Raw genomic sequence first — 26773 nt, 5'->3', positions numbered from 1 at the left:
AAAACTTTATTTCCCCGAAACTATTATAGCCAGAAATGTTTATAAAGTACATGCCGACCTTGCGGTTCAGCAGTGAAATAATCTCATTTATTCTCTGAATAAAAAAAAACTTTAAAATATCAGAAGTCTTTGGATATATTCCTTTTCATATTACACAATATTAGACTTAAACACTTGTATGCTATATAATAAGGCACTGCCTCAGTCGGGAATCGATCTGGCTTCAGCTCGTTCAATAACATTTGAAAAGAACTATCTAACGACAGCACGGAAAGTTAATATATCATTCCTCATTTCGCATGTTACCGTAGAGGGATCAATTCCGATTTTCGTCGCTGCGCGTAAGATCGATTCCCTATCAATTTGAAGGTAGATTTTGGAATTAAAACAACACTGCCCATGTTGTATTGTATTACAGGTAATATCCGCCTCTTGGATAGGCGCAACGTCCGGAGCGGTATATTTATCTATATGAACTGTGCTGACTAGGTGCACACCACGTGTATACCATATATCCATATTTGTACTGATGTGCAAGACGTTGCGGTTCGGACAAGTTATATGGACGCGTTTTAGGCACAAGGAAAAAGCGTATTCTTCCAAAAAGCCCAAAGTCAGACGTTCTGTGCACATGCCGTTAGTACACATTTTTTAATTTGGTAGTATGTATCTCATTCGGAATATCGCATTTTACGCTACGCGACGAAAATCTTTGGGATCGATTCCCTGTAAAAGAGCACTGATTGCCTAATTTCACGTACCAATTTTTTGTAACAATATACGTCAGTATTAAGAAGACACTGTTTTTATTTTAATTATTTCTAAATAGATACATATTTTTAAAGAAACTAGTCAAACTCCCTGGCAGACATACTAGTGCATCCTTTTACAGGTTTATCTGCAGAAATACGGAATCCCAGTGCAATATGTGAAATGATAATACGATCTTACTTATATTTATAAGTACATTCTGGTAGAAATTGTTCATAAATTGTAAAAGAAAGGATTAATTTAGCGTCTCAGTTTGGCTGTCAAAACTACCAGAATCTTTTGAAACAATTCACTGTATTTTTTGATAGAAGTTTTATAAGGAACATTTATGCCAAGTTTTAATTACTTTGGGAGCAATTTGTGTTGACATTCAAGGAACGGACAAAGATCTGATTATGAAAGCTCACCTTAATCTGCAGCAAATACTATTCAAACACTTAGCTTACATTGTAACTGTAAGTAATGATAAAATCTATCTATTCTCGAAGTGGCTTCAACAAATTCTGGAAATGTTGACTAAAGCCATTATTATGCTCTTTTGTATAACAGTAGTGTTATACCACTTCGACGTTGACGTCGGTTTAAGTATAGAGACGTTGGTCGAATTGATGATGACTATAATAGGTAAGGAAAGAATAAATTTTTATGCTTTAGCGGGAAAATCCATTATTGCATGTCTGTCTTTCTACACTGATTTAATTAAACTGACCAAAATGTTCGCATTACATCATTTTATTTAATTCGCTTCATAAAATCAATATAAAACACGTCAGTAATACAGAATTTGTATATAATCATATTCTAGATTTCCATACGATATAAACATTTCCTTTTAGTATAAGATACAGTTTAACGAATAGGTTCAGATATGTAAGAAAATGCTACATTATAATTTAAATCTGCCCTTTCCATTTCTTCAAACAAATTATAATCTAAACAAGTCTACTGAATATATTCAAATTATAATCTAAACTAGTCTACTGAATATATTATTAAGTGGTTCAGTCCGATGTAGTAATGTTATTGATAATCAATATTCATGCGTATGTTTACATTTATTAACGACAAATGACGCAGTAAGATTGGTTTATTTCGTTTAAATATTTTAGATATGAATTGGGAAAACCAAGTTTCGGTTTGAAAAAGTGCTTAAATTATTTCATTTGTAATCTACACTAGATAACCGTTACAAACTAGATTACCGGAATATAGGTAGGTTGAAATAGTGACCTTATGTGAACCAGAAAAGAATTTATTTATATCTTAAATCTTTGTTAATGTCCTATCTATTTTCATCACATATGTGTTGATGTTTTGTTTTGGGATGTGGGGGTCAGACTTAGTGTCACGCCAAAACAATGTAGGTTACATGATAATTTTTCAAGCTTTTCAAGATAGAGGAAGACGCAACGTGAACTTCAGACCATGGTTTCTTCAGGCACGATCATGTACCTGTGTAGAACCATCGACCTTCCATAAGGAAGCTGGATGGTTTGCTCACATGCATAACTATTCATCCCAAGCGAGGTGTCGAGCACGCATCACTAAAGAGGAAGTGGTTTGAAGCAAGTATAAAATAAACAGAATGGCAACAAGAGATAATCTCGGGTAAGCTCGTGTAGAAAATACCAATAACATTTAAAAACACCATTACCATAATAAACAAACGATCTGGTAGAAAGTTTTTCACGACACAAATTTTTATCCTTCTGTTGTCAGTTTCATACACCGGTGAAACTAGATCTCATTCAGTCGCCACGTGATGTTGGCGAGATTTACTCTATATGCCTTTCAAGTTGGCGATATCTTTATTTTTATAGCTCTTTGTCAGCGACCTTACCACTCGGATATGGAGGCCTCTCATATGTGACGTAACAGTTAAATAACAATCATTAATACAATTATGCATAGTCGTACTGTTAGAATAATAAGAGATAACCATGATTCATCACACAACAATTCCTGTAGGTTTAAAAAAGTAAAACAATGTAAATGTTGGTAAATCTTTAAGATCATACTAGATACAATTAAAACTGTATGACGGATTAGAAACAGTTGCACATATAACACAATATGTATTGCAAAGCATGAAGTGTAAATGATATAAATTCACTACAAATATAAAGCTGTTATATATCTTAAGAGGTTTTTGCACATATACGTATCGATGACTGATAGCTAAATAAGGTAATAAGTTGGTTGGTTTTAGAAACATCAATTGAAAATAGATCACAAATGACATTAGGTTCATTAGAAAACCTAATGCTATTATACACAAGATGTGCTTGGCTCCCATCCAAAACCATCTGTAAATGTTTGGTTTTCTACTCATATTCTCGTATCTTCCAGTTACGCGCACATCGTATAGAAATTTACCCATTACTGACTTGTGAATAAAAGATAACCATTTTTAAAGAAAATATGGTATCATCGTTCATTATAAAAGTACTGCCAGTACTTGAATTATTATTTACATTACCAAACAAGAAAGCAAACCCATGTTCCCATTTATCAAGGAGGTAGACTCAATATGTTGAGGTAGAACCATATTTTTATAGTAGACTTTCAATTTTCTTGGTATGATCAACTCAAATTTTCTAAAACGATTTGCAGACAAACTTACATTATGTTCGACAACTGTTTAAAATTCAAAGTGTAAAATTTTATCTTAAACATCTTACTTATAGTAGCATTTTTATCGTACTTTCAGAATAATAATCGTTGACAGAATCGTTGACAACCTGATTTTAAGGATTTATGATTAGAATTCATTAACTAACATTTTATCAATCATCATTCATTTTTTTGTTTTTCTGATCACTCGATGTCCGGCGTCCGTCGTCTGTCTGTCGTCTATCGTCTGTCTGTCCGTCAACATTTAGCTTGTGTATGCGATAGAGGCTGTATTTTTCAACTGATCTTCATGAAATTTGGTCAGAATGATTATCTTGATAAAATCTAGGCCGAGTTCGAAAATGAGTCATCTGGGATTAAAAACTAGGTCACTAGGACAAATTAAAGGAAAACCTTGTGTATGCGATAGAGGCTGTATTTTTCAATTAAACTTCATGAATTTTAGTTAAAATGATTATCTTGATAAAATCTAGGCCGAGTTTGAAAATAAGTCATCTAGGATCAAAAACTAGGTCACTAGGTCAAATCAAAGAAAAACCTTGTGTATGTGATAGAGGCTGTATTTTTCAATTAATGTTCATGAACTTTAGTGAGAATAATTATCTTGATGAAATCTAGGTCAAATTTAAATATGGGTCATCTGGGGTCAAAAAATAGGTCATTAGGTCAAATCAAAGAAAAACATTGTGTATGCGATAGAGGCTATATTTTTCAACTGATCTTTATGAAATTAAGTCAGAATGATTGCCTTGATGAAATCTAGGTCAAATTTGAATATGGGTCATCTTGGGTCAAAAGGTAGGTCACTAGGTCAAATCAAAGGAAAACTTTGTGTATGCGATAGAGGCAGTTTTTTTAATTGATCTTCCTGAAAGTAAGTCAGAATGATTGCCTTGATAAAATCTAAGTAGAATTTGAATATGGGTCATCTGGGGTCAAAAATTAGGTCATAGTTTAAAAAAAAAAAACTCGTGTATGTGATAGAGGCTTTATTTTTCAACTGATCTTCATGAAATTTTGTCAGAATGATAACCTTGATAAAATCTAGGCCAAGTTTGAATATGGATCATCAGGGTTTAAAAGCTAGGTCACTAGGTCAAATCAAAGAAAAACCTTGTGTATGCGATAGAGGCTGTATTTTTCAATTGATCTTCGCGAAATTTAGTCAGAATGATAGCCTTGATGAAATCTAGGTTAAGTTCGAATATGGGTCATCTGGGGTCAAAAACTAGGGCACTAGGTCAAATCAAAGAGCTTGTTTATACTCAAGGTGTTTGCTCCAATTTTATTGATAATTGGTCAGAATATTTTTTTCCATGAAATTATTAGGTCAAACATGTTTACACTGTTATGGTGTATTATGGTGTGTTTCTCAGGTGAGCGACCTAGGGCCATCTTGGCCCTCTTGTTTTATTTAACTACTGATATTATTTACAAATGCAATATCGTGTTTTCTTTGCTTTTGACTTTGCAAATATTTATACTGTAATTGTTTTTGGATTAAAAAAGACTGAGTGTATAAAATGCATGCATTTGTGCAAAATGTTTGTCAAACAATTGATAATGATAATGTTAAAAATGAAATTTTTGCACGTGTTAATATCATTGTATTGTAAACTATCAGAATTAAAACAAATGAATACATTAAAGTAGATCCTAATTTTAAGATATATTTTTCAGCAGAAGGAAACTTGATAGTATTTATGTTGATTAAGTGAAAAACACTCCAAGTGGAATGTAACGCTTCGCACAATTATTGTACCTTATCATTACAATTTTTCTTGTACTGCTTTTTTTAATAATAAAAAGGATCTGTTTATTCGAAAAGCTGGAAGGACCAAATAAATCTGTCGTCATATAAATTCTAAGTAACACCATAGACACATGTCATGATACCCCCTCAGGTTTGTTGTACTGACACCGGGCTCACAAGTCCTATATCTATCCTCTTCATGCTGAACAACAGGCAAGGAAACCGCTAGTACCATGTTTCACGTCTTTAGTATGATGCGGCCAGGGAGCGAACCTACGACCTCCCACTCTTGAAGCGTGCACCCTACCACTAGATTACCGAGGCGGTTTTTTATCAGAATTAGGACAGTTTTAAACTAAACATAAAAAGCAAGGATGCTTTAAACAAACAAGCTATATCACCAAATAAAGGTAACTGATTCGTGTCTCCTCATTTCAGCCAACAGTACTTGAACAGTTAATCAGGCATCCAGATAAATACCTGATCCTTCAGTACCTGTGAGATCTTAACCACAAATTTAATAGCGCCCACAGAGTGGACAACGTAACCAATGTTGAAAAACGAGACTAAATGGGAAAGTGGAGGCTTAAAGGAAGGTACAAGTGTAGACGGTGAAGATAAAGAAACAAAGATATTAGGACTAAAATACAAATACGCTAAAGGTATGAATAGGCACCCTTTCCACAGACTTTGCTACTCATTCATGCAGTTTTATTTTTTCATTTGGGCTGATAACTGATACAAGATGTGGCTATTATTTTTTTCTCGCGTCGGTAGGTCGGTCGGTTGGTTTTCGATCAATTACTTGTGTACGCATGGGCCTATGTCAGTCAAACTGCATAGGATGGCAGCTGTTGCTCTAGTTCAATTGTCTAGTGACATTGAAACTGAAATCGGTTTCAGTAACTGGATAAAACTTTGGCCTACAACCGTTAAATTTTGTCTAAATATAAGTACGTAAAAGGTCAATGCCAACGCTTGGACCAATGACCTTCTGGCTTCAGAGGTTAATTGACTATAGTTAGTAGACGATTATTATTGCTTCAGTGGACTGTACATCACAATGGAAATAAGAGATGATTTCTATTTCTTTTTTTGTGTCATCCTCTGTGTTATGTTGAATTTTAACATTCATACTTGTTCATTGTTATCTGTATGTTGTTATATATATTGCCATGAATATGTATACTGTACACAGAAATAAATCTATCTATCACCATCACCAAAGAACAAGGTATTTTTTATATTGAAACTGAAACTGTTTCCAACGCTTAGGTATACAATTCCCATGCTTCACAACATAACTACTTGTACATGACACCATTTTGTTTTATGGAATTCGACAATTGATCAAGGTTAATTTGAGACATAAAAAATATCTGATTGATAACTTGAGAACGTTTTGGGACTTTACTGCCAAACTTTATAGTAAAGGCTAATCGGATTGTGAAAAGTGAATGACCCCAATCGCTCTATGTTCTCAAAGCTTTTATGTGTTTAAAAGGTTAAACGTGAAAGTCATAGTGACCATGAATCTGAAAACAGTTTCATATAGTAGTTTATCTTGATGAGATTGCATTTTATTGACACAAGGTCATGAAATCAATGATCAAGATCACATTGTACCTGAAATTAACAACAACATAACCAGTTGCCTCCAGTGGGACATCTCGGGGGTACGTGTATTTTATTCACAGCTCTTGTTTCACGGATAATTCTGTATTTTTCTTGTCAATTGTTGTCTCTCTTAAATGAGTAAATAAAATAGATTATTATAACTCATTTGCTGTTGCCTGTATCTAGGTTTAGACAGTAATTAAATGCTAAAGTAAACTCAATTTAGTTTAGTAGATATACAATGTATTTCTAAATGATTCAGGGCAATGGAGTCCCTTGCATCCCGAGGGAAAGAAGCACTATGACAGAGAATTTTTGTTACAGTTCCAAAATGATTATAATGCCATTCAAAAGCCGTCAGGACTTCCCGACATTCCAGAAATTAGTCTCGACAACTACAAGGTACGACAAAACATCGCTTGAAAGTTTAAAATAATTGTGTGTCTGCGGATAGAATGAAAAATAAGATAAGCCAGATAAGCCACTGATATATAAATTGGATGCAAGCAAAGGCTTCTCTTTGTTTATTTTAATATCCTAAATGAGATCTTAAATGTCAGTAAAGGTCAAACTGCATCAATAACATACAAAACTGCAACAGTATTAGTGAATTTATAATAGACTGCTTCACTAACAATAGTCAGTTCTCAGAATAGACTATAATATGAATGTGGATGGCCGCGTGTAAACTCAATAAAATGCTCATAATGCCTTCGCTTAAAACGTGGCTTCCACATTTTCCATCATGATCATGAAATATATTATTTTCTGGTTAAATCATATCTCGGATAGTATTTGTCAAAGATTTGAATATTGATGAACAAAGTAGAAGTTTAATTGAATCTACTGCTTTTGGTCACATTCCTTTATTGCTCTAACTGTAAAAGTTCATGCGCGCATGTACTGTTTAAGTAGCTCTTTTCTAACCATCTTATTTCATAACATCTACTTGGGCAGTTGTTTCATTTGTTTGTAACGTAAAATATATAAAGCCTTATGGCTCTTTATCACGTTACATCAATACAATTCCATATTCATCTTCTCTATCAGCTTTTAAGCATACAAGTACTTAAATAATCTATTAAAGTAGCTGGGTCGAACTCAAGAGTTTACAAAAATGACCACCTAGGAATGAATGTATTGTATTATTTGCTATTATGGATAATAACTTTAAAATGCTAGAACAATATGATTTTACATGATGTAATAATCTCTAATACAGCCCCTGGGAAAGAGTGGAACCATTCCTGTAGGAATACCTGGCATTCACTGGGTTATGGATTTCACACCAAAATATGTGTGGGGTAAAGGAGACCAAAAGGTAAATAAAGATATATATCGACTTCTGTGAAAACATTTAATTTCGTTGGCAAAACATTTCTGTAGAAACTGCTAATTCGCAAAGATATTGCTTTATTAATTTCAGATTCTAAGGTAAAATAAGTGGGAATTCTATTGGCACGCTTTTATTTAAATTACCTAGCTAATCCATGGAAGATTGTCCTCAAACTACAAGACTTATACTGATTGTATTTTAACTGAGGTCCCAAAATGAAATTTGAAACATGTATGGGCAGAGGGACGAAAGTTCAGCAGAATAATGTCGTAACTTAATAATGTTGAACGAAAACATACATGCATTCTCTATTATCATGATTATTGATTTCGACACTTTTACATGTGTGCTTAAATGTGCTTGTTTCCTGTTAATAGTAATGGGACGTTGCAACCATTTCAGATATAGTATTTAAATTTTTACCCTGCTCAATTGCTAAAATGGCCTGGTACATCATTCAACGTAGGCAGTACCATTTATTATTCGAAGTAGAGTTTAATGAAAACTTACTGATTGAAAGCGAAAAATGCAGACCTTGATCGGCCTGCTTAACATTTACAGATTCCCGTTAGAGTAATTTTGCTATTGTATCACTTACACTCGATTTCACGATTGTACGATGTCCCGATAGTAATGACACGACATAACGACAGCACGATGTTATCGAAGCAAAGAAAATATGACAGGGACGCGATATTATGATGACGCGATTCTGGCGGAGCGATGCTACGACATCACGATATTACTTCGCTCCTACAATCATCTTGCCTTCGCTCCTTCACCATCGCACTATCGTACCATTATCATCGTGCTGCCGGAGTATCGCTCCAACATCGCTGTCGTATCATCGCCTCTCCGTTTGACATGCGTAACAGAGAAGTAGTTTAACGCCAGTATTTTGTTAAAAGATGTTCGTTTTCTGATACAAATTTCGACAGAAATACAGAGGATTGCTTATTTCATATTTTCTGGTAGAACTATCGGAACGTTTAGCGTAAGAACCCGAGCCAAGGGTTGTCCGTGCTCAAACGAAAGTGCAGTGTGTGACCGCAAGTATTGCATTAATTTAGTCTAAGGGGTAAAACACCAATCAAGTCGGACGTGTTGTCTGTCAGTACGATCTCTAGACTTGTTATGGGGGCCAAAGTTAATGACCATTTTTAAACAAGATATCATTATTTTGAATTAAATTGATTTTAAACAGCACTAGGAATTAAATGAGACAAGGTAAATTTAAATTAATAGGTAAGCGGCGGCTTAATGATTACCTTCCAAATATTCCTAAGTTATTTTTGAAAGCCCCTTTCTGTTGAAAGACCATCTATAAAATAGTATACCTATCCCAAATTGTTTATTGACATTAAAATAGTAAAATGATGAGATAGTTCTTTTTTGTAGCAAACTGTTGATATGAGTGCTATTCAGCTAGGCCCTGGTAGTAGTGCTGGCATATTCTCAGGTTGGGGACGGGATAGCACTGATAGAATTGCAGGCAAACCCGCGCAACAGACGGACCACCCAGCCAACGCTGCAAAGACGTGAGTGAAAACATTATTTTGAGCTTAACGTCTAATCCTTGCTATAAGACTGGTTGGTGGTTCAACGTCAAAATTGATAACAATTTCTATTCAGTAAACAAAGTTATTCATGTGAATAATATGAAATTTCAACTATATGCATTTTATTTATCTGTTAGTTAAAAATTGAAATCCGCCGACCGGTCAATAACTTTTGTTTGTATTTATATATTGATATGAAATCAGGATGGGGTTGCATGTAGGGCTAATAGTCACTTTCACTGAAAAAAGAAAAGTAGAGCCCATTCAATAACTCAAGTAAGCGATTGAAACGTCGGCTATAAAAATCTTACATCAATGCTAAGGGTGGTATGACATAGTGAGGTCAAGGTCAATGTCACTGGTACTAAATATTAGAAAACAGTAAAATAATTTTAATTGAAAAATGGAAAAGAGGGGCATCCGTGTCTGATTAATTAAAGATCGTTGACTTCAAATAACCTGCACCTCACTCATGTGGGTTCATAACCACACTAAGCATGTAGATTTCTTAACTTTGTGAATGCCATACAACTAGCTTAAGGAGGGTTGGTGGTTCTATACAACTGTCAGCCCCTTGATGAAACAATGCCCGGATGAACAACATGGATATTCCTCCGCTATTAATAGCTGAAAAGTCGCTATATGAACTTTAAATTAATTCGTTTCGGTGTAACATGAAACCTTTACAAAATAGTCAAACATAAAACAAATTGAAATTTTTAGTTAGACAAGGGTTTTGACTGAATATGAAACCATTGGGGCTATGATCACAGTCACTGTGCCTTAAATAAGAAAAAACACGGTCACCGCAAGTTAAGATTAAGCAAAGTAAATTATTTTAAGCTACAAGAAGTTGATATCAATACCGGGGATTTTAGCTGAGATTATTTCGCTAGAGCCAAAGGCTAATTATGGAGGCTACTCTGGCGTCCGGCGTTCATACACACTGCCCGTGAAGCGTGCGATAGATCTTCACCAAACATGGTATTTAGCATTCTTGCAACGAGCTCTCCCCAGTTTATTTTTTTCAAATGGTTCAGTCGTACAGACAGGGGTTACACCTTAAAAAGAAAAACTTTAAGCAACTTCTTCCCATGAAACCTCTGATTAATCTGCCCCAAATTCAGGTTTCCCTAGAAAAAAAACCCAAGTTTGTTTAGATGTTTTTCTGGGCCTTTAAAGGGGTTTGTTAGCATTTTAACAAAAACAATTATAAGAGGCAAACTAAAATAAATATTCTACTCTAAAAGTATCGTGTTTATGATGCTCTCCTTGCTTCCAGTGAAGCATATTAACACAAGTATATAACTATATATATAGAGAGAGACTTTATACGCCACAATCACCACCACAATATTTCTATTGTGTTTAACATCGCACCGACACAATTATAGGTCATATGGCGACTTTCCAGTTTTAATGGTGGAGGAAGACTACAGGTGCCCCTCCGTGCATTGTTTCATCACGAGCGAGCACATGGGTAGAACCACCGACCTTCCGTAAGGCAGCTGGATTGCTCCCTCACATGAGACCACCACAGTATACCAGACCAATTACGACAAAGCGCATAGCAGTACAAACGAGCATTTACATTGCACAACAGATTACTCCTCCATTCCCCAACCCCACGGAAAGCTACTTTTATATTCGTGTGTCTTGGTATTGGAGTGCGTGAACCAGGTCGGTAGTTTTAAGGTAAATGTTACAGGGGGGTCAACTCTGTCCGTCATATTATGTGCCCAGACTAATTAACTAATTAACCATTCAAGGCATTGATTTCAGTATTGCATATAGGTAGGTGGCGACGAGACCATGTGCAGAGCGTATGAACTTGGTCATTATGTCAAAAATGAGTTCAAACATGTCTTTTTCATTTTGTGTTAGAGGCAAAACTTTAAAATATTCAAGGATTTGAGTTTAAACTTAGAATATAGGTTGTTGTTGGTGAGAAGGATGGTGGAATGCAATAATTCACATTACTCACCCCGAGTAATATATAAACATATATTAATCCCCTCCCTCACATCCTATCACTTTTTTGCCTAAGCATTCCATCATCACCACTTTACCCCGCCCCCACCCCACCACCCTACCGTTGCATAGCACCGCACTTTTACAAACACACAAAAAAGTCAATAATTATGTAGTATCACAAAAGCATGAGACTAAGCTAAAGATAGTTCGAAGAAAATGCGTGTAAAACTAGTTACATCATGCTGTAACATCAAAAATATTTGGTCAGATAGAAAATATTCATTTTGTATTATTTATTACAGAGCAGTAAGTGAAAGTCAGTCTGTCGACTGTTGTCTCGTACAAAAAAGTCGCGGGTATTTTAAACCGGAGCCTCAGCTATCACCAATTCAAACAGAGTTTACAATGCTAAAGGTCCTGTCTGAAGAGGATGTGGAAAAGAAAACCGAGGCTATCCTTCATGAATACTTTGCCACACAAGACATAAGGGTAACTTGTTTTTTGTCTGCTTCCTATGATATGTTTTCTACTTTCTATGTAATTATCCCTTTTTGCAATAATTTTATAAGGATAAATTTTATGTCTGTCTACTCAAGTCAAAATTAATATAATGATAACTTGTATTTCATTCTGCAGTATTTATATAATTTAAAGATGTCCTCTATTTCCTGTTCATATTCTGCAATATTCATGTCAGGATGAATTACATTTATATGAACTACTTCCTGTAATATTTAATATCCATATAATGGAAACTTGCATTTTTTATCTACAGCCTACAATATTTATATCAGGTTAAGTTGTATTAATTGTCTATTTCCTGCAATGTTTTTGCAATATACTATAGTAGTCGCAACTTGACCGCGATGGTTGACCTTAGGCTGATTATTCATATCGATTATTTCATTGTAGAAATAAGGGGTGCTTATGGTAGCCGTATATGTTTGTATACAATGTAGTATCAAAGTGTGTATACATACAGTCCTTTTCAATAATAGGTTGTGCCTCATTATGTATTATAATGCAAAGGTCAACCATCGGGGTCAAGTTGCGTCCACTATAGCAGTAGATAATTGGTATTCAGATATTCCACGGTTTGTTAATAAATCTACTTGGTTCTTTTCAGGATGTTATTCTGTGTGTTCAGGAGTTAACTTCCCAGAACCATCATCATTTTGTATGCAATGCCATCAATCATGTCCTAGAGAGATCTTCACAAGCAAGAATACAGACTGGCCATATACTGCACGATCTAGTCAAACTATCTGTTATATCTCTTGATAGTTATATAAAAGGGTAGGACTGTCAATTTTGTACTCATGAGCTGACTTAATCACTCCATTGATGAGTAAATACTGGAGTAATTAGACTATGTCTTGTTTTTGCATTGTTTCAATATGTCAAAGAATAGTCGTTAAAATATTTATTATCTATTTTCTTATTTAAGTCGGGTACTTGAAAGTAATAAACATGTTCACAGTGTTCCTGGATTCTGTACCAGGTCAAACCCGTTCTCCGCAAGTAACTGCCAACTTCCCCACATGAATCAGAGGTTGAAGACTAATGATTTCAGATACAATGTCATTTATCAAATAGTCACGGAGAACATACGCCCTGTCCGCGAATCGAATTCACGACCTCGCGGTCCGTAGACCAACGCTCTACCTACTGCGTTAAGCGGGCGGGCGCCATGATATAAGAGTAAGAATAAAACTGGGAAGTGTTGTTGACGATATAATTCCATTTTCAACTGTGGCCATTTACAACTTTGTATTGTTTGAAAGTAAAAAGGGAAAATGTGTTATTGTCGGAGAACTGGTAGGTAAATTTACGGTAAGACAAACTGAAGAATCCAAAAGACAGCAGTGCAATCTTTAATTCTGTTTAGAAATAGGTTTGATAAATACATTTATATTTTAAACTACAGCTTATTGCAGTGACAAGAATATATGATAAATATTTGCAGATTGTCGGAAACGTTAAAATATGCAGAAGATTTGGAGATTGACATTCCTATGATCTGGCAGTATTACGGAGAACTAATAAGCCCTATGATACAAAGTGATAGTGCTATTCTAAGTTTCCTAAAATACATAGCAGCTCCGCTCATAGCAAATAACAAAGCCGGAATTCTTCTCGCAGAAATTCTTGATGAAAGAGAGGTAAATACATTCAAATGTCGTAATGAAATGTGACACGCAGAATACTGCGTTTTTTCGAGAGAAAATACTCTACGGACCTACGGATCACTGGGTCGTGAATACGATCCTTGGGCGGGGCGTATGTTCTCCATGACGATTTCATAAAAGACATTGAGTCTGAAATATTTTGTCCTCAACCTGATCCTTGTTTGCAGTTAATTGCAGAAAACAAGTTCGTACTGCTCAAGCAACAATGGACCAGGTTAGATTATTGCATGTCGTTAATAGGTGAAATAAGGCGCTGAACTCAAAACACTCTAACAAATGAAAATGCACGTGACTTTAAAAAAGCTTTCGAAACACAAATTTTATTTTTGCAAAAACTTGACAAGACCTAGTGCAAAGTATGTTTTTAAAGTTCACTTTTGGAAAATTTTAACACCAATTTCGTATTATGGTACACATTTTCTGAAAAGAAAACCATTTTAATTTTCTCATTTCTAATGATATGTAATATTATCCAGTTCGCTCCTTTAAACATGTAGAATCATGATAACTTGACGTATATGTCTATTTGTGTTTTAGAAATGTATTATCGTATAGAGGGTTAGTATATTAACAAGGTCGTTTTTCCATGTTTTAATGCGTAATGTTAGGGAAAAAATTACATGTGTATATGAAATATCCTGACGAAGTTCCTGAAATTTGGCTTAATCATTCAGGAGGATTTAAATATCAAATGTGCAAAATTTGGGAAATGAGAATAAACAGAAAAGCTATGGGTGTAAAATTTACTAAAATATGTGAAAATGTAAGGTCGTTTCTACAATTTAAGACTTTTAGAGAAACTTCTGATAGGTTAGTTTGATTGAAACACTCTATTCTTGCTTAGTTTTCTTTGTACATGTACTTTTGTTCCGTTACCACCTAAATAATTATACTGAAGATGAGAAAATTTAACCTGAAAAGTTTAAATTGGATTAGACATGTTAGGAACAACATTAATTTGAGAATACATTTCCTTCTCAAGACCAGTTCATTAATGTAATTACTAATTAGAAAGATAAAGTAATCATAATTCAAATTGCGAGTTAGTGAGATGTAAACAGGATAACTATTGAGATATTTTATTTATAGCAAAGCGTAGATGCGAGTTCTATTCAGAAAGGAAGTGGTTCTGGCAGATTCTCAAGTTGGGGATGGGGTAGTACTAGGGGAAACACTGGCAAAGCCGTGGAAGAGAAGGAAAATCCAAACACTCGAGTTAACAGGTGAATGTAATTTCACTGGGGCAAAGCGGCTGAGCTCGCTGTCTTAGCACTTGCCTCTCACTTGGTTCGAAACCTACTCGATTCGTAATGTAAGGGAGCTATCCAGCTGGCTTGTGGACAGGGCTAGGTGTTCCATCCGTGCCTGAAATGATGCTCGTACGGACACATGGGGTCATCCTCGTCAGGAAAAGCTGGAAAGTAGCCATATGACCTGCCGAGACACTGAATACTTGGAAGAAAGCTAGTCTAAGAGCTATAGAGCTTCAAAGCGGGTTTTATGCATTAAATCCCAAGACAGTGTAGAAAATATCTAAAGGTTAATCACATTTGCTATTGTATAAGTGTCTGTATTTGTTATCGTATGAAAATGTACAATGCTTGACGTCTAGCCTGAAATGAATTAGTTTTGGTGATCATTGAACCTTACGAGATAACAGCCAAAACATAAGCACAAGAAAATACATGGTATAAATACTTAATAACGTATAATTTCATATTTTCTTACCTTAGTAGACCAGATGAACACCGAACACGTAGATTCGGTGGTGTTAATTCTGCTTGTGGTGGAGGTAGAGTACATGACTTTGGAATGCCAACATCATTGGGTACAAGAAGATTTCAAGCCTTGGAACCGAAAAGGTCTGTAGCAGAATGAACAATGTAAGTTACTGTATTTACCCTTTGACTGCCACTATCTTTATGCAGTCTAACTACTGCAAAGACAAATTTTCTAAAAACCAGGCATTTGAAATACATTTAAAAACCAATAAATCTTGTCTTGAAATTACTCATTTATGTGAATTTCATATGCAATGTAAATCCTATCGCTCATTTTCATCATGAAGTAACAAGTTAAGCAGCCGATTTGATCTTTATGTCGGAATACCAGTCTAGTTTCATGAATGTTTCACCTTAGCACCAATTGACATTTACAGATGTGTTCCTTGATGACTGCTTTCTGGATCTGTGGTCATTACTCTCGTCAGTGTAAGGGATCGAGGAGACCGCAGTCAAGTTCCACTCTCAAAAGAATTAGAAATATGTGACCCTATTGTATTTGTATCAACCATTACAGAGCAATTGGTGTAAGTCAGTCTGCCGAGGGTGGTCATACAAAGGGAAGTAGTGAGCGTGCTGAACGAGAGTCTGAACCAGCGCCTGCAGAGTTCACAATTCTGTCTGAAAAAGATATGGAGAAGAAAACCAAAAGCATTCTTGATGAATACTTTGCTATTCCAGATAGGAAGGTTACTTGTACATGTATTTCTTAACCATTTTTGAAGTATTTGCATGATTGAAATATTCGATATCACCAGAAGACTGTTCGTAGGTATATTTAAACAAATACACACAGTACTCTTAAAACGCAACCCTAGTTTTCCTCGTTTTCTCATAATACAATAAGTAACATTGTACGACCAAGACATTTTAGAAAGTATTTCAAAAGAGATTTTGAAAAAGTAAGGTAATTAGATTTCTTTCTATCATAAATAAAATCAATGCATTGGGGTTTTTTTAATGTGTACAATATAAGTTTTCTTTATTTATTTGAAGAAAAACATTTTCTGACTTTAAAACACTTTGTTTGCAGGAATCGTAATATAAATAAGACAAATGATTTGTTTTGACGTTTCAGGTGTTTCAAAATTCCAACAGTAACTTTATGGATAAAATAAATTACAAAATCTTTAACATTGAAACAAGCTAGTCTTCAACAATATTGTTAAACTAGAGTTCACTCTGTGATTCTTAGATTGGAGCTAATTTTCCCTTTTAAAATGTTTAACTGTCGGATTACATAAAAGTTTTGTTTGCGCATGTGTAAAATGAAATTTAAAACTTTTGATCGATCTGACGTTTTTCAAGTAAACAATTGAATGAATATAAAGTCGAAAAAGGGGCATAATTTTGTAAAATTGCAAAACAAGGTTATGGAACCTGTACAATGTCTACATTCTCATTACAATGGACAATTATGTGAAGTTTTAATCCATTCCCATGAGTGGGTACTGAGACACCAGCTTACATTCAAAAACTTAACCAAAAACTGCTATATCGAAACAGAGGCATAGTTTTGTTAAAAAGCAAATAGAGTTATGGAACATGTGCAATGTAAGTCAGTTTATCACAGTGAATAAGTGTGTGAAGTTTTCCACAATTGGCTACTGAGATACCAGCTTACATACAAAAACCAAATCGGGACGCGATGCGGACGCCGGCGCATGAATGAGTCCAATACCTCTACCTATTCTTTAAATAGTCGAGCTAAAGACGGTAGATTAAAATCAGATGTTGAAAATGTAACATGAAAGCCTGGTCTAGATTTTGAGAATTCCTATCATCAAAAGTGTGCGTTTTTAAATGTACATGTACTGAGAGTATTATAAAAAGTACAGTACCGGAAACAGATTCGGAATGACTATTTTTGTGTCAAAATACAACCAAAATTGTTAGTCACAAAGCAGTTACAAATTAAGTATTTTTACTTGGATAATTTTCAAGTTAGTCTACCAGTTGTTTCCAGACTGTATGGCACCATTTTCAAGATAAACACATGCTTTATATATTTGTCTCAGGGTGTAAAATTCATCTTCTGTCCGTACAGATAAAGTGCAATCTGGCCAGAGGGACAGGGAAAGGGAGAAAGCCCCAAGAACAAAGATATCAGTTATGTCTGGCTAACTTAGTCTACCATTTGAATAGACAGCCTGGTTCTTTAACGTTACTGTAAGCATCGATACAAGAAAAGCCATCTTTTCTGTGAAGACACAAAATTGACCTCTTAATCGGGTGGGCGGGGTGTAGACGTTCTCAGATATTTCCGGTGCCTGGTATGGAACTCGAACCTAACAATCAGGTCACTAAACCATCGGACTACTATATAGCCTTTCAGTGTGTTCTTTAATGATTCCAAATGTTTTATGCTCCCACTGTATGTGTGTATGGGAATAGTAAGATTTACCTTTGTCCGTCCGTCTGGATGTGCACACGTCCGACAAATTTTGGTTTCGCATGTATCCCAAAATAGTTTAACCTATAGTCATTTTCAGCATGTAAAGTTGTAACCCTTGGGTTTCGCTTCGGATTTTATTTAGTAAGAAAAGCTATAGCCATTGCTTCTTTATATTTCTAGCACCACCCCGTAACTCCTACCCCACCCTACCCATTCTGTTTTGGTTTCTTAACAACGAAGAGTAGTCTTGCATTGTCAACAAGAACATATGACTATACGCAGTAAATGGGGTCACTATGGACACACATCTAGTTTTATAAGTATTATAATAGGGGCAAGTTGGTGAGTTGTTCAAAACTTAACCAATTGATCATTCATACATACAGTAAACCTCGCTTATAAGGAACAGCTTGGGACCTCTAAAAAGTGTTCCTTATAACCGAGGTTCCCTATATCCGTATAGCGAACTAATTCCTTATAACCGATTTTTGTATAACGAACACAATTTGTACAGCGAACACTCTTTGACTGACGTTTGAAAAGGGCTCCGGGTCGACCATGAATCTTTATGTGAGAAAGTTGTGAGTCTAGTACCGGTCCTATCCTACAGAAATTGAAATAGTGTTGAAACACGGCGTTTAAACCTAAACTAAGCCAAAATGGGTAAGAATGACGTGATTTGTGTTGATTTTTTGTCGGCTATTTCTATCTTCCTTTTTAGGAGAGCACTACATTATGATTATAAGATATGTTGCAGCCCTTACCTTGCTCGACAGCACTTTATATGAATAGGCATCAATGCTAATATAAAATAAATGTTCAAATAATTAGTACAAAATGTTAAATTAGCCTACCAATTCAAATCAAGTAGTGTGTTTATGACATACAGTGCATTACGACTAAACAACGGCGCCATACAAACGGACTAAAATGTAAATTATATCTATAGTTTTGCTATTGTCCATTTTAGCACCTGCTATAATTTTTACAATTGAAAATTGGGTAAACTGGACTGTTTGTCATTGTTAATCAGGCGTAATTAACACATTTATTTAGGATAGTATGACATGACCGTGTCCACGACTGATTTTCGTTCACTATTGTTAACATGAAATACCTAATACATGTAGCTCTCAAACATAATCTCGAGTAAATATAAGTTAATTATGATATTATTTATTTTCATTTATCATATTCGTGAAATAACAAACTAAAGACCATAGAAATGAAATAATATGTGTTTATTCATGTGCATAAAAGCGCGTGAAAGTGCCGACGTTACTCTGACGTCATCAGCGATTCTCCTGTTTATTTCCAGTTTTCAATAATTTTTATTATTTATGTATGTTCGCTATAACCGAGGTGTTTTCTATTGAATTTCGAACTTTGGGACTAGAAAAAGTGTTCCTTATAACCGGGTGTTCCTTATAACCGAGTTCCCTATAACCGAGGATTTTTACATTGAATAAAGAAGGAATTAGATCGGGGAATTGGAAACTGTTCCTTATAACCGAGTGTTCCTGATATCCGAGTTCCTTATAAGTGAGGTTTACTGTATTTGTGTACAGTGTGTTTTAATACACATCAGATTTCTACTTAAAGTATTTTTAAAATTTGATTTCCTATCCTGGTTGTCCTGGTTAGCATAAGTATTAATTTAATAAACTTTAACATATTTTACCTAAGGATTAATATGATTATAAGCACTACTGTACTAGAGTTGTCAAAAATTTGCATTGCATTGACAAGTACATATTTTGTCAATTAAAAATGCAATTTTATAAAATCATTATTACCTCCATTTGTCTTTCTTGTTTGCGCAACCACATAGATTGAAAATTAATTAATTCTGAAGCTACACTCCGTTTTAAAACTTGCCTTTTGTTTCACATAGTTGAAATATCTCAATATTACCAAATGCAAAATCAATATAAAACTAGAAATTATATTGAAATTAAAAGAATTAATCAACTTTTTAAATATTCTTATCTTAAAGGGAGGTAATTACAAAATTTCATAAAAAGTAATAAAATATACATTTCCAATAGGGATCTAATTCTATGTAATGGCTTTTATTTGTCCTTAAATAAATCTATAACAGAATGTATGAAAACTGAAAAATGTCATAAATTTTGCCCAGATGTGACTGACTACCTTTAACAGTATTCAGTGATTCGGTGAGGCTGATATGAGTTGGTGTCAAAAATACAAGAATACAGACTGAAGCAGTGACAGTCAAAATACACACGGAAATACTTCCGCAAATTCCACGACTAGAAAATCTTACTTTTTGATTTTCAGGTAGTGATTCTTTGTGTTCAGGAGTTATCTACCAAGAACCATCATCATTTTGTATACAATGCCATCAATCTCGTCCTCGAAAGATCTTCACAAGCAAGAAAACAGACTGGCCATATACTTCACGATTTAGTCAAACAATCAGTTATATCTGTTGATAATTATATAAGAGGGTAGGCAAATCATATTAATTGTAATTTTATAATGAATAGAAGATGAGCACTTATTACCGAGTAATTTGCAGTCCTAGTTAGGCTGAGTTTGGTTTCAACCCTTCTTTTTACTTGCTTTAAAAAAACTTGAAAATTATATTAAATGAAAAGAAGGAGGATATAATGTTAAGATTTACATGGAAAAGCTTGTAAAAGCTTTGAAAATCGACTTGACTTTGCGTATTCGTCCCATTACATTTGATCAAAGAAGGTTCTAAGCACTCTCTGCTGCAGTGAACATAGTCTTGTTCAAAACAAATCGAACATACTGAATAGTTTGCTATGAACTTACAACCTTTCCTCTAAAACCTTTTAGATTTTTAAGCTCATACCATGTTTTTCCTTACAATCTTTCAGACTGTGTAGCGCAGACCTGGATATTTAGTATTAAGGCGGATTGGAAGAACTTTTGTGTAACGGGTTAAGTTGGATCAAAATATTGAGATAATGACCGATTTTTCAGGTTGGTTGAAGTGTTGGAGTTTGCAGAAGATATGGAGAAAGACAGTCCTGAGGTCAGGCAGTATTTCCCAGAATTGATTAGCCCAATGATTCAAGACAACAGTATTCCTCTAAGTTTCTTTAAACAAGCCATCTCCCCGCTCATCGCAAACAACAAAGCTGGAGTTCTTCTCGCAGAAAACCTTTTTAATGCTGGTTACAGAGAGGTAAATGATTTTTATTTCTTTATAAGACCTGATTAAAAGGTGTTTCGGAGAGAAAATACTATTACGTGATTTCTTATGTAAACCATCAGTCCATAGTTGGACTAGTTTATATAAAATACCTTGGCCCGTACGTTATAAACTTTTACCCGGCTGTTAAACTTACTGCTGGTTAAATTTTGTTTCAAATTATTAGTCGTGGTGTGAAACACTAGTATGATGTTTTGATTTTGCTATAAAGACTTTTAGTGTTCATAATCTTAAACACATTCTTTCGTTTTTCTGAGTGTTTTAAAATATCGAAATATAACCCTATAAGTTAATTGACCGTTAGCTTAATCGATTGATTAAGTTTCGAACATCTTTGTGCTGTTTGTTGGGCTAAGTCAAAATTTGAAGAAAGGACCTTTGAAAAAAATTACCTGTGATGTCGGGTAATATTAAAGCATAGTTCATAGTGCAAAAGCCTGTTTATATTCTTAGCTTTTGTTAAACAGACTGCACTGTTACAGAGTACTAGACTGTGTTTATTTGATAATTATATTCCTGCTTTACCTTGCCAAATTTCAGACCTTTTTCAGGTATCCATAACGTTCAGTATTATTCAGGGTATTTATTTCGGGCTTTGGCACTAACTTAGTCGGTTGGCACGGTGTGTGTATTTAGGCAATGACCACCGGTGCACGCGGTAAAACCAAGACACATTATTTGTAGTTAAGTTATTGTGAGAAATTCGAGGAATGTATCTTTTAAACTTGAAATAATGTTTTCCAATAAATTTGAGCTTCACATTTTATAAAACGGTCTTCATGATCTTGATAAGCATTGACTTTGCTCATTCTTGAAGTGGATCAGCAGTCGTGTTAATCACCGAATGATAGTCTCAAAATTTTTTGTTGCTAGGCACATATTTGAAGTTTGTATTCCGAGACCAATTTCTAAACATTTTTATAACCGAAAGAATATATCTGTCGTTTCTTCCCATTTTCAGAACTTTAGCTCTATAATGCATAAACTAATTGACACTGAGGAACAGGGTCAATCAGATTAGAGATCTGCTGCAGGAATTTAAATCTAATTACTACCTCAAAGAAATCAACACCAGGAGTTTTCTCCCAAGATTTCCCTCACTGTAGATTCAGTTACATTCAAGATGGTTTGACATTCTAATATTTGTGGAATATCAAGCAGCATAATTTTAGAAAGAGTATCCAAAATTGTACGAGTGTGGTTATTTGTTGTTGTTTTTTGTGTTGTTGTTTATTGTCTTTTTTTTCTTTTTGTTGATTTTTTTTTTTGTGGTTTCTTTTTGTTATGGTTGATTTTTGTTGTTTTTGTTTTCGGTGAATGGGGAAATGGCATGTAAGGATGGGAAAATTACATCATAATGACTAAATAGGGGTAAAATCGAACCAAATTATGTATATTTTTTTAACCCATCTGCTCAAGGTTAGCTATTCTGATCACCGTTTCCGTCATCAGCCATCGTCGACAACTTTATAGGTCACAATTGTGTCCTAAGCCATGGAATCTTACCCTCAATAGAATCTCGGAGGAGTTTGTTACTTAGTCATCTGGGGTCAAAAAATAGGTCCCTGTGTCAAGTAAAAATGAAATCTTGCTATCATCTAGATGCCGCATATTTTATCTTATCTTCGTAAAATATTTTCTGTATTATATTATATTGTCTCTGAGCGATTTAAGATAAGTTTGAAAGTGTACTATTAGGGGTAAAAACGTGATATGGTAACAATGTTACTAGGTCAAATCATAAAAAGTAACATCATTGAAATGATCCTTAGGAAGCATAGAAAGCAACGGAGCAAAATGCTAGCAGACTTGGTTTGACTGAACCTGTTTATGAGAGGTATTTGATAGTGTAACATCTCTCACGCCCACTAGCACCGGCGTAAGCGGAATTCTTTTACATAGATATAGAATTGACTCCATTATCCCAAAGGAGCACAAAATATTACAACACTGAATTCAAGAGGGAGACTGGTTACCTTATGACCAATCTAGAGGTAACATTTCTACTTGATCGTCATGTGTCTTTGTTGAAATGTTTGTCTCTGTGAAGTCTTGTTCAGAAATATAAGTCATACATTCGGTAAGTCATTGAAAAGATTTATTAATACTTAAGAGGCCAAATTTTCTACTTCATCCTTATAAAACTTTGTCAGAATATCAATCTTTATGAAACCTATGTCAAATTTAAAAGATTTTTTACATTGGTCAAAAACTAGGTCACAAGTTCAAAACTTAGAAGAAAAAAATTAACACTCTAGAGGGCACGTTTTTTATTTGATCATCATATATTTTTGTTAGAATGTCTTTGTTCATAATGCCTAGATCAAATTTAAATCGGATCAACTGAGATCAAAAAAACTAAATCGCTAGATTAAACCATAAAATATTGTTTTAGACATTCTAGAGGTCACATTTCCTAAAGTTCAAAAGTGGGGTTCCTGAGGTCAAAAATGATATCACTAGGTCAAATAATAAAAAATCTTGTTAACATTTTAAGAGGCTACATCTACTTGATCTTCAATAAATTCAATAAACTCCGTTTACCTCCAGGAAATCTAAGTCAGATTTGAAACAAGATAATGTATGTCAAAATCATCCAGTTGTTAAAGTATTTTTAAACCGATGTAGACTTATTTCCAGACTGCATCACTAATAGGGAACATGTGTAGAAGAAGAGCCTTAGTTGAATCTAACAATAATACATACATGTATAGAATGTATTGTTTTCATAAGCAATTTAAAATTCATAACAAATATAAAATTGTTTTTGAATATTTTTTCCGAATCTTAGGCATCTAATAATGTTTTTATATGATCTGCCAAAACGAACACCTTGATTTTATATAGAAGCTTAATAAAAAGCTCATCAACTGCAGAAAGTTTATATGTGATATTTTTATCAGAAAGTAAAGACATTTTAGTACCAATTTATCTTGAATCACTTTGTTCAGATTATATCCTAGCAGAATTTTAACTCACTTGTGCACAAAGTGCTGAATGTAAGGTATGGAGATTGCCCTGTGTCCGCCGTGTGTCGTTAACACTTAAGAGGCCGCAATATTTGGCCAGTCTTCATAAAACACAATGTCAAAATAATGGTCAAGGTTAAAAATGGGTTTCCTATCACACTCTATGGGCCATATTTTCTGCTTGCTCTTCATAAAATTTTGTCAGAATTAATTTTTGTGCATGAAGTCTAGGTCAAATGTAAAAAAGTTCAAAACTAGTTATCAAGGCAAATCTATCTGATTAATGTAAAACATGGTCGAAATGTTTGTTTCTGTGAAATCTACTGTTACAGAAAATAATATCACAGAAATCCTTTGGTGACCTCATAGGCTCATACCAAGTTTCTTAAAATAGATGGGTGGTCAGCTTTTGATATACAATATATGTATACCGTATTTCCTGTATAGGACAGAGAGAGATCTTGTACCAGTCTTTTTTGTTTGAACCAAGGTGGTACAACTGACCCATAGCAAGGCTAATGAACCAAATATCATGAGACGCGCATGGTTTTGTTTTGAAAAAGGATTATAAATCATTGTGTGGACATTCGCATTATGGTAAGGACATTTTCCGGTTTACTGAACTTTTTTATAATATATTATGCAATGCAACTACATTTTAATCAATTTGATACTAAAAGAACCTACGAATCGCTTTGCAAAGAGGTACAGTACAAAATTCTGTTCATTTAAGAAACAACACATTTTTAAAAATTCTTAAAAATACGAAATGTGATGTAATAACGATGAAAAACAAAAACGGTTCATAAATTTTCAACCACACATTATATAGTTTTAAATGCAGTTTTGTAGTATAATAACACATACTTGACATTAGTGACACTTTTTCCGTTTTTCCTTCTCTTTGTCACTGCTTTCGACGGCATCAACTGACTACCTACAGTTACATGATCGATATTACAGCTGGAAAAATTGCAAATGGTTGCTACGTATTAGCACAGAGCAAAATAAGGAATAAAAAGTGTAACGTTATCTATAAACCGATGCAAATATTACTTGGTTTATTGCTAACTGTAAATCTGTTCCTTGTCCTTCTTCTGCGACAAAAATCTAGTCAAGGTAGCTTAGGCATGTATAACTGGTCTGAGCACAAATTACATACTCAAAAGTAAGTGTACATACAAAAATAAACGAATTTGTTTTGTAGCGCTGGTTTGCAAGTCTTCCAACACAGCACGATATTTACATCAAGTATGTTCATTAGGCCTATGTTTACCTGTCTTATTAGGGGTCAATTGTACCACCTTGGTTCTAACGAACAAGCTTTGTGCAAAAAATGCCATCTCTGTGACCTTCTATATGCCTAGACTGAATACATCAAAAATCGTCGTGTCAGAAAACGCTTACCTAATTTCAAAATTATTTCATAGATATTTTCCATGCGGAGCCGCTGTCATTTTGTGAAACTCAGGTGAACGAACTAGGGCACTCATGGACCTCTTGTTAACTTCTTTTATTCTATCATTTTAGGAACTGTACAAAAAGACACGAAGTTTATTGAACAAACTGACTCCACAGAAGTTCCAATCACTTGTTCCCCAAATGCAAACATTACCTATCGACTCGGAAAATCAATTGAAGGGAGTCATTGATTTAGTCTTTGAAAAGGTACATATATATCATTACACAAATGTTCATGTTGTAAGTTATTAGTTACACTGCTTTTTGATACCAGATACGGGATATACGCTGTCAGGGATATCCATATAGATATGGATTTTCGAAAAAGCGTATATCCCGTATACGGTCACTAATAAGCAGTAAAACGATTTTTATCACATGTTTAAAGTCGCGTGAATGAAATACAGCCACTTACTACACTATGTTGGTATAAAGCTAGTGTAATAAAACTTTGACTTTGACGTCGTTTAAAGTATAGGAGATGCCGGTAAAAATGAGAATATAAAATGTAAAGAAAGAGAAATTTTGGTTTTTAGCAAGAAAAGCATTCATGTGATCAAAATAATATAACATTTGTGCTTTTTCACATTGATTTTATAAATTCGTTGAATAAAACTGATACAATTCTCGGCATGGCCTCGCATTTTATTATCGTTTAATAAATTCAGTATGAAAAGACACTAATATAATGCCCTTTATAGCTTGCCGACTACCCTTTACGTCCATATTTTCTGAATTTGGACATCACTCTTGCAGTTAAAAATTATATCTCGCCGACTACTCGGTACTTCAATATTTGCTGTATTAGTTAAAAGTGAAAAACCGAACGGTAAGTGGTCACAAAATGATACAGGCTAAATATATACAAACAGGTTAGTATTAGTATACATTTTCACATTGTCATTGGGACGTCTTGTAAGCTAACTTAGCTATTAACTATTCAGACTGGAATCTTTCAATCTAAACTTGTTCGGATTGTGACATTGGCCCATTTACAGGTTTTAAACTGATTCTTTCCCGAAACACTGAACACTTACGTTCAATCGTTCAAAAAATCGTTCATCATATTTTCTGTTAAATCCTTTATCTTGCTTGTAGAAACTATCCTACAGCAAACTGCTAGATACGG

General features: G+C 34.4%; 1 protein-coding gene across 2 annotated transcripts in view; it reads left to right on the top strand.

Moving 5' to 3' along the window:
• Positions 1 to 1853: 1853 nt before the first annotated feature.
• Positions 1854 to 26773, top strand: part of LOC123527883 (eukaryotic translation initiation factor 4 gamma 1-like) — a 54367-nt gene continuing 29447 nt past the window's right edge. The window contains exons 1-14 of one of the 2 annotated variants that reach the window (XM_045307593.2): positions 1854 to 1983; positions 5597 to 5820; positions 7038 to 7177; positions 7998 to 8096; positions 9510 to 9649; positions 11947 to 12133; positions 12771 to 12940; positions 13611 to 13806; positions 14923 to 15056; positions 15570 to 15695; positions 16132 to 16303; positions 20311 to 20480; positions 20983 to 21187; positions 25714 to 25851. In XM_045307593.2, coding sequence (XP_045163528.1) covers positions 5709 to 5820; positions 7038 to 7177; positions 7998 to 8096; positions 9510 to 9649; positions 11947 to 12133; positions 12771 to 12940; positions 13611 to 13806; positions 14923 to 15056; positions 15570 to 15695; positions 16132 to 16303; positions 20311 to 20480; positions 20983 to 21187; positions 25714 to 25851 — 1989 coding nt within the window. In that variant the 5' untranslated portion in view covers positions 1854 to 1983; positions 5597 to 5708. Of the gene's footprint in view, positions 1984 to 5596; positions 5821 to 7037; positions 7178 to 7997; positions 8097 to 9509; positions 9650 to 11946; positions 12134 to 12770; positions 12941 to 13610; positions 13807 to 14922; positions 15057 to 15566; positions 15696 to 16131; positions 16304 to 20310; positions 20481 to 20982; positions 21188 to 25713; positions 25852 to 26773 lie in introns of both variants that reach the window. The other variant, XM_045307592.2, reaches the window with a different exon arrangement.

Source organism: Mercenaria mercenaria, chromosome 14 (genome assembly GCF_021730395.1).
Source record: "Mercenaria mercenaria strain notata chromosome 14, MADL_Memer_1, whole genome shotgun sequence".
In the NCBI taxonomy this organism is placed as follows: domain Eukaryota; kingdom Metazoa; phylum Mollusca; class Bivalvia; order Venerida; family Veneridae; genus Mercenaria; species Mercenaria mercenaria.
Note: the sequence above shows the minus strand (reverse complement) of the source record. Positions and strands in the feature narration are given on the sequence as shown.